This window comes from Mus pahari, chromosome 8 (assembly GCF_900095145.1).
Source record: "Mus pahari chromosome 8, PAHARI_EIJ_v1.1, whole genome shotgun sequence".
NCBI classification, from domain to species: domain Eukaryota; kingdom Metazoa; phylum Chordata; class Mammalia; order Rodentia; family Muridae; genus Mus; species Mus pahari.
This window is the reverse complement of record NC_034597.1, coordinates 43,442,260-43,450,884: the sequence shown is the minus strand read 5'-3', so window position 1 is coordinate 43,450,884 and position 8,625 is coordinate 43,442,260. Positions and strand designations below refer to the sequence as shown.

Genomic DNA, 8,625 nt, shown 5'->3' with positions numbered 1-8,625 from the left:
CCTGGTCTACCAAGTGAGTACCAGGACAGCCAGAGCTATACAGAGAAACCCTGTCTCAAAAAACCAAAAAAAAAAAAAAAAAAAAAAAAAAGAAAAAAAGAAAGAAATTGAGAAGTAATAATACACTATACTGTGGGATTCTGTAGTTGCAAGGATTTGTGATAGGGTTGTTTTTGAGACAGTTTTGTTATATAGCCTTATCCTCAGGCTCATAGCAGTCCTTCTGCCTCAGCCTCAAACGTTCTGCAGTTGCAGGGTAAGCTACCACACCTGGGGAAAGCTTTTGAGTTCTTAAATCTAGACTGACAAGTAGCAAGTACAAATTTGCTCAGAGAGCCAGGTAAGAGCTCATGCCTACAATCTTAGCGCTCAGGAAACTGAGGCAGGTGGATGGTTGTGAGTTTGTGGCCACTCTGGGCCACAAAGACCTTGGGGTTGGTTTGTTTGTATTGTTATTTTAATTTTTTTGTTTGTTTGTTTTTCAGGACAGGGTCTCTCAGTGTAGCCCTGGCTGTCCTGGCACTCACTCTGTAGACCAGGCTGGCTGCAAACTCAGAGATCTGCCTGCCTCTGCCTCCTAAGTGCTGGGATTATTTTTTTTTAATTAAAGCTGGGCAGTGGTGGCAGATGCCTTTAGTCTCAGCACTTGAGAGGCAGGGACCTGGTCTATAGAATGAGTTCTAGGACAGTTAAGGCTACACAGAGAAACCCTATTTCAAAACAAACAAACAAGCAAGCAAACAAAAAAGTAAGCTTCTCAAGGAAGCCCACACCTGTGCTTTCTAGTGTGACTGTCTTCTCTGTCTTAGCCCTCATGCTTAGGCCTGCACTTAAGCATCTTTATTTTACACACACACACACAAGTTTGGGAAGTAAGAACCAAGAGATAATGTACTGATTTTTAAAGATTAGTAAATGAGTGATATGTAGGTAAAGAAGTATTTCAGAAAAAAGTGCAATTACTGTTTCTTCTTTAAAAGTACCATCTTTTTGTTGGGTGACAGTGGTGCACACCTTTAATCCAGCACTTGGGAGGCAGAGGCAGACGGATCTCTGAGTTCAAGCTCAGCCTGGTCTACAATGTGAGTTCCAGGACAGCCATGGTACACAAAGAAACCCTGTCTCATAAAACAAACAAACAAAAAAGTGCCATCTTTGGTCCAGTCTGGTAGTGCAGATCTGTAATCACAGGTCCTTCAGAGGCATGTATAGGAAGAGCACAAGTTCATGGCCTGCTTAGTCTACAGAGTCAGTTCAAGGCCAGCCTATGCAACTTAGTGAGAATGTCTAAATAAAAAGTAAACTGAGAGCTCGGTGGGTAAGCACTCTTCCAAAGAACCTGGGTTTGGTTCCCAGCTCCCACATGGAGTCTTAACACTCCAGTTCCAGAAGATCTAAGGCCCCTTCTGACCTCTACAGGCAACAGGCATGCATGTGGTGCAGTGACATGCATGTAAACAAAACACATACATTTTAAAGAAATATATATTTTTGAGACAGGTCTCTCTGTAGCCTTAGTTATCCTGAAATTCACTGTGTAGACCAGGCTGGCCTAGAAATAAAAAACATCCTCCAGTCTCTGTTTCCCAAGTCCCGGGATTAAAAGTGTATGTATGCTACCATGCTTGGTCCAAAATACAAATTTAAATTAAAAAAAAAAAAAAAAAAGGTAAGATTAGCTCTGTGTTGATGTTCTTACGGGCACCCTCAAAGCCATAGGTCCAGTTACCAGTGTTGCAAAGTGAAAAACAAAATTTCTTCTGGAGAAAGCAACATATGTATAATCTTAGCCCTTTGAAGACCTTTGCAGGAAGATGGCCAAGCTCAGCGTCGGCTTAGGCAACGCAGGAAGACTGCCTTATATATAATTTTCTTTTAAAAACCTTAGCTTGAATTTGGCCCCTTATTGGGGGAGATGGGAGTAGAATGGATAAGTAACAGAGTATTATGAAGTATATATTTATATAAGATTTCAGTGTAAAGTATAGTTAGTAGACATTTTCATTGTAGTAGTGACTGTAAGCATAACTACCATAGGAGTTATTGTTATTGTTTTCGTATGATATTTAGCTACAGATGTTTACTGTAACTTCTCTAAAAGTGAGTAGAAGATCAAAGATCATAACTGGCAAAATGGGGCATAACTATCTAAAAAACACGGTAAGACTTAAGGAAATGTATGAAATTATTGAATAGGTTTTTTATTAACTAAAGAAATATGCATAACTCTGCTTGTTGCTATTTTGTGTAATTTGTGGGCAAATATTAGAAGTTGGAATGAGCTGCTGAAATAGTTTGGCCAAGAATAGGAATTGATACAAATCAGACTTGAAAAGTGTTCAGTTATGCAAACCTGGAAGAGATGCTGACCTCCATTGCATTATTTTATAAAAATAACTGAAAACCTCTTATCACAGCACTTAGGATGCTAAAGCAGGAGAGTTATGAGTTTGAGGCGATCTTGGGATAGCCTCTGTCTCCCCACCCCCACACGTGCACACTCACACACAGTCGCACTAACATTGGAAAAGTCTTTTTGTCAGATCTACATTTTGTTTACAGTTCTGACTGATTTCTTATTTGATGTCTTTAGATAGCTAGAAAAAAGGATCTCTATTCAAGGAGTGTTTTCCTGGATTGTCAGTGACATTATATACTCTTTTTAAAAATGCCTTAAAGGTTTTTTTTTATTATTATGGATGTGTATGTGTGGATGTACATGCCATGGTGCATCTGTAGAGGTCGTAGGACAGTTCTTTCATCCTACCTTTAGGTGGGTTTGGGGGTTGAACTCAGGTTGCCAGCCTGTATAGGAAGTACCTTCCTCCACACACCGATCCATCTTACTAGCTCAAGAACAAATACCCTTTTCATGTATGTCTGCGTATATTGCACTTATTTTCTGTGTGTTTATGTTTTGTCTCTGCACCATGTGCATGCCTCATGGTCACAAAGACCAGAAGAGGGCATGGATACCCTGGAATTGGAATTACAGGTGATTGTGAGTCTCCCTGTGGGTGCTAGAGAACTGGGTCCTCTGGAAGAGTGGTCAGTGCTCTTGTGAGCCTTCTCTCTCTCTTCACCTTTTTTCATGTATTTGTATTATATGGTTTTATACATTTCCTTTGTTTCCCCCTAGAATGTTCTTGAACTTAACACCATAGATATCAATATGTCAAATATGGGGCAGTTTTTCAATATAGGAAGCTTTTAAATTCTCATGCTAATATCAAGGAATACAGTGTTATATCTGTGAAAACTGAATACTTCATTCCAGTAATAAGAGTAAATATTATCATTGGATGGCTCCTATGTGTGCTGTCCTGCAGGTTTCTTGGGGGATCCACAGGGAAGTAAGACAGTTCTCACCATCAAGGATCTTTCTGTCTCTCAGGAGCTGGGTCATAACACATTCTTCTGAAGGGTATACACCCTGCATAGGACCCATAATTGTTCATTTTTATAAACTTATGACAATTTTCTCACACATGTCAGACAAGCATCTTGAGAAGATGGTAATTTCTATAACTTGCACAAAGGAATGGTTTGGGCCTTCTCAGAATATGGGTAAGAATCTCGAGTCATATGCTTTGCTTTAATAAGATATAATGCTGTGGTATTTAAAGCAAGTGCAAGATAGAGTCATCACAAATTGGTAGGTTAAAGAAGAGCTTTGGGGTGATGGTTTCCTTTACTGGGAAGGACTTGTAGAGTCGGGTGAAGGGGTGGAGGAGGCTGTGTTCCATGTATAGGTTAAAGCATTGTAGGCACACAAATTTACTGAGTGGACTATGCCAAGCAGGGTGTAGTATATATATAGGTAAGAGAAAAAAGTTAGGATTGAAGTGTTGAGTCTCTTGCAAGGAAAATTTTTAATCTTACTGGTACAATGTATAAATGTATAAATAAATTTAAATAAATAAATAAAATGTATGAATAACATTTCTATAAAGGTAGATTAAAGTTTCTGGATATACTGTTGTAAATTCTATGTTTGATCCAGGTACTTCTACCTATGACTGGTAAAAAGTAAGCCATATATTAAGTATGTCAGAAAGGCATTGAAAAATCTGTTAGCACAAGCTGCTGTATATAAATGTTTAGTGGAATACTGTTGGGGAAACTACACTGAGTTCAGCTCACATTGGGTGAGAAGCTTGGTTACAGGTGGCATACTTTTGTCAGTCAAAGGTGGACGTATCCGGATCAAAAGGAGAGTTTACAACAGTATTTACAGAAACTTTTATCTACCTTTATAGAAATATTACTGATATATTTTAGAGTTATACCAGTTTAACAGTGGGTAAATATAAACTTCCTTATCATTATCTTAAAAAAATAATTGTAGAAAGAAGTGGACAAAAACAAGTTTAATGTTTTTGGGGGGTTTGGGGGAGTTTTTTGTTTTTGTTTCTTTGGCTTTTTGAGACAGTGTCTCACTTTGTAGCTCTGGCTAGCTGGCCGGAACCCTCCTGCCTCTGTCCCCAAAGTTCTGAGCTCAAAGTATGTGCCACAGCACCCAACAAGCTGAATGTTTTTTTTTTTTTTTTTTTTTTTTTTTTTTTTTTTTTTTTTGGTTTTTTTCGAGACAGGTTTTCTCTGTGTAGCCCTGGCTGAATGTTTTTGATAAGACAGAAACTTTAAGATGTAGAGATGGAAGAGCCTAAAGGGGGTTCATTTCTTCTTAATATTTAGTTTTGAGATAGAAATGTAGGTTCTCTTTTTACAATGTGTCCATCTATAACATTCCTCATATTGTCCTCTTATGTCTTTAATGCAAATGGATATTAAGGTGGTACCTTAGAAGTTGTCATTGAAGTCACCAGCTTTGCTTACTTTTCATTTATATTCCATCACAGGAGTTCCATCTTCTCCCGCTGAAGGCTTAGCTGTCTTGCTCCATGAAGTTCAGAACAATCTGACATGCACTTGTTTCTTGTCTCTTCATTTGAAGAATAGTCTTCATCCACTGTGTACATTTTTTTTGTTAATAGGGAAGGGGAGGGGAGAAAGAGTCCCCCCCTCCCCTTCCCTCCCTAGAACTTCAACTAACCTTTATTACTCTACCAAGATGGCAGACCCCATCATGGATCTTTTTGATGACCCAAACTTATTTGGCCTGGACTCTCTGACTGATGACAGCTTTAATCAGGTCACTCAAGACCCTATTGAAGAAGCACTTGGACTGCCAAGTTCTCTGGACTCCTTGGATCAGATGAACCAAGATAGTGGAGGTGGTGATGTGGGGAATTCATCAGCAAGTGACCTGGTTCCTCCACCAGAGGACACAGCTTCCACTGAACTTCCCAAAGAATCCACAGCTCCAGCTCCAGAATCCTTAACCTTGCATGATTATACCACTCAGCCCACCAGCCAGGAGCAGCCAGCCCAGCCTGTCTTGCAGACATCAACACCAACACCGGGACTTTTGCAGGTCTCCAAGAGCCAGGAGATCTTGAGCCAAGGGAATCCTTTCATGGGTGTCTCTGCCACAGGTGTCTCCCCCAGTAATTCTGGAGGACAACAGTCTCAGTCAGCTCCTAAGATTGTTATTCTTAAAGCTCCACCAAACTCCTCCGTCACAGGCACCCATGTGGCACAAATTCAGGCCCAAGGTATCACCAGTACAGCTCAGCCCCTAGTGGCTGGGACAGCCAACGGTGGAAAAGTCACTTTTACCAAAGTGCTGACTGGCACACCCCTTCGACCAGGTGTATCCATTGTCTCTGGTAATACAGTGTTGGCCACGAAGGTCCCTGGGAACCAGGCTGCTGTTCAGCGCATTGTCCAGCCAAGCCGACCAGTAAAGCAGCTGGTCCTCCAGCCAGTTAAGGGTTCAGCTCCTGCTGGGAATCCTGGGGCTGCCGGGCCCCCACTGAAGCCTGCAGTTACACTGACTTCTACACCTACCCAGGTGACTTGAATGAAACAGGGAGGTGAACTGTGCTTTCATAGAGGTCCTAGGAGCAGTGAGGGTGGGGACTGCTTATGGGAAGCCTGCTTAGATCTGTCTGCAGGGTATGGCATGTTTGGGATAAAGTCATCTAGCTGGGGCTGCTCTTAATTGCATGGGAATCTTCCTGCCTTGGTCTCTAAATAGTGTTGGGATAATAGGCACTAACCAACATGCCTTACTATCTTTGCTTTTCACCTGTGAGCTTTGACAGTCACTTCCTTAATTGGTAGGTGGAGTAGTAAATGTTAATGTGCCTCTCATGTCTTATCTCATGCTGTGCTATACCTATCTGTTGCTGAATACAGTGGACAGCTCAGTCTTCAGGGAGATACAGATATTAAGCAAAAATTCATAGTAAATTTGTGCTATAAGTTGTCATTGAAAATAGAGGATGTTCTGAGAACATATATTTGCAACACTTGTAAGTGCTCTAGCATTTATTTATTTACTTACTTATTTATTTAGACAGATTCTTGCAGTGTAGCCCAGGCTAGCCTGGAATTCTCTATAGCTAAGGAAGGCTGACTGCAGACTTGATGGACTTTCCTCCACCTTCTTACTGCTGGAGTTAGATTAGAGGCATGTGCTATCACACCGGTGTGGGGTTCTGGCTTGTTTCTGAGAGGTTCTCACTATGTAGGGATCTAGGCTGACCTCAGACTTGCAATCCTTCCTCTCAGCCTCCTGATACTGAGATTACACACATGTGCCAGTGCACCTTTTTCTCCTATTCTCAACAATACTCCTGTTCTCTTACTACTGTTCATCAGAAAAAGCTCTGAATAAAGGATCAGAAGAGTTGGGAGCAGTTGTAAGCATTAAGGTTAATGTAACTGATGTGGAGACATGTTTCATTTGACTTTATGGATTTTTGTTCTAATTTCCAAACATTAAATGACTGTCTTAGATAGCTATCAAGTTGCGTGTCTGTGTGTGTGATATACCCTTAATACCCACTGGGTAGAGGTGGTACAGAAAAGATGCTATAGAGACACTGGAGGGTAAAGGACAATTGATTTTCTGACACTCAGCTTTATGCGTCCAATGAAGAAACCTGGTATAAGAAGTTCTGTATATAATATTCTCTTAACGTTGCTCTTGTTTGATTTCCTTTTTCATTGTAGGGTGAATCGAAACGCATCACTTTGGTCCTTCAACAGCCACAGTCCGGAGGTCCCCAAGGACATCGGCATGTTGTGTTAGGGAGTCTGCCAGGCAAGATAGTGTTACAGGGCAACCAGCTAGCAGCCTTGACTCAAGCCAAGAATGCCCAGGGACAGCCTGCCAAAGTAGTAACAATTCAGCTGCAGGTACAGCAGCCACAGCAAAAAATCCAGATTGTACCACAGCCTCCATCATCACAGCCACAGCCACAGCCGCCACCCTCGGCCCAGCCATTGACCCTGTCCTCTGTGCAGCAGGCTCAGATAATGGGACCAGGCCAGAACCCAGGGCAGAGACTCTCTGTACCGCTCAAGATGGTGCTGCAGCCACAGGTGAGTGACTTGAAAAGGGAAAGAAAGGGTCTTGTTGCTACCTTCAGTAACCATTGCTGCTTACTGCAGTAAGTTCTAACTTAATACCTCAGGACTGAGGTGTATATTTTTATTTCACTCATGGAAGCCTTGTTTTGCTTAAATCATGCAAAGATTAAGAATTATTGTTGAGTTTGAGGTGATAATTTCTGTAATATTTGTCTTTAAAATGTTTGTTGTCTTTTCTTTATTATGATATTGTGAGGGTCAGGTAGGGAGACTGAGCCTGAGCTGTACTCCATAGCAAGACTGTTTCCTCAAGAAAGAAAGAGGCAGGCTTGGCGAGCCCTTGCCTTTAATCCCAGCCCTCAGTGGGGGAGGGATAGGCAGGTGCATCTCAGTTCAGGCCAGTCTGATTGATATAGTGAGTCCTAGGACAACCAGAGCTTCATAATAGACAGACTCTGTCCCAAATAAGTAAATAGTAAAAAATTAAGAAGAAAGATGATCCGAAATTACCTCTAGACACAGTTGATGGTTCACTTGGAAAAAATGCATTCAGTACAGGATGAATAAGTTTTGATCTCAACCACTGGTGTGATGACTAAGGAGTTAGAGACAGGAGGGTCCCTAGGGCTATCTGGTCAGCTAATCTAGCCAAATGAGTAAACCCCAGTACAATGAGAGAGCCTATCTTAAGTGTGGTGATTCACGCCTTTAATTGCAGCACCTAGGAAGCAGAGACAGGTTAATCTCTGAGAGTTGAAGGCCAGCCTGGTCTACATATTATGCTCTAGGCCAATTAGTACTATATAGGGAGAACATAACGTTTTGTTTTGTTTTGTTTTGTTTTGTTTTGTTTTGTTTTGTTTTATTCTGTTCTGTTTCAGACAGGATTTTTCTGTGTAGCCTCAGCTCTCCTGGAATTCACTTTGTAGACTCTGAGAACATATCTTTATAAACAAACAAACAAACGTGTACATATACATATAGCACACACAAATACTTAAAGATGGAACTGAGGAAATGGCTCTATGGATGAGAGAAATTGCTATGCAGTCGTGAGGACCTGGGGTCAAATGCTTAGCATGTACAATGAATGAATGGTGGGAATGTCAGGCAGTGGTGGCACACATCTTTTTGTTTGTTTGTTTGTTTTTTGTTTTTTTGAGACAGGGTTTCTCTGTAGCCCTG

At 41.2% G+C, this 8,625-nt stretch overlaps 1 protein-coding gene across 5 annotated transcripts in view; it reads left to right on the top strand.

Moving 5' to 3' along the window:
• Nucleotides 1-8,625, top strand: part of Chd8 (chromodomain helicase DNA binding protein 8) — a 62,628-nt gene that overhangs the window by 16,119 nt on the left and 37,884 nt on the right. For all 5 annotated transcript variants that reach the window (XM_021203796.2, XM_029541322.1, XM_029541323.1 and 2 more), the window contains exons 2-3: nucleotides 4,860-5,914; nucleotides 7,081-7,452. In XM_021203796.2, the coding sequence (XP_021059455.1) occupies nucleotides 5,072-5,914; nucleotides 7,081-7,452 (1,215 nt within the window). In that variant the 5' untranslated portion in view covers nucleotides 4,860-5,071. The remainder of the gene's footprint in view (nucleotides 1-4,859; nucleotides 5,915-7,080; nucleotides 7,453-8,625) is intronic.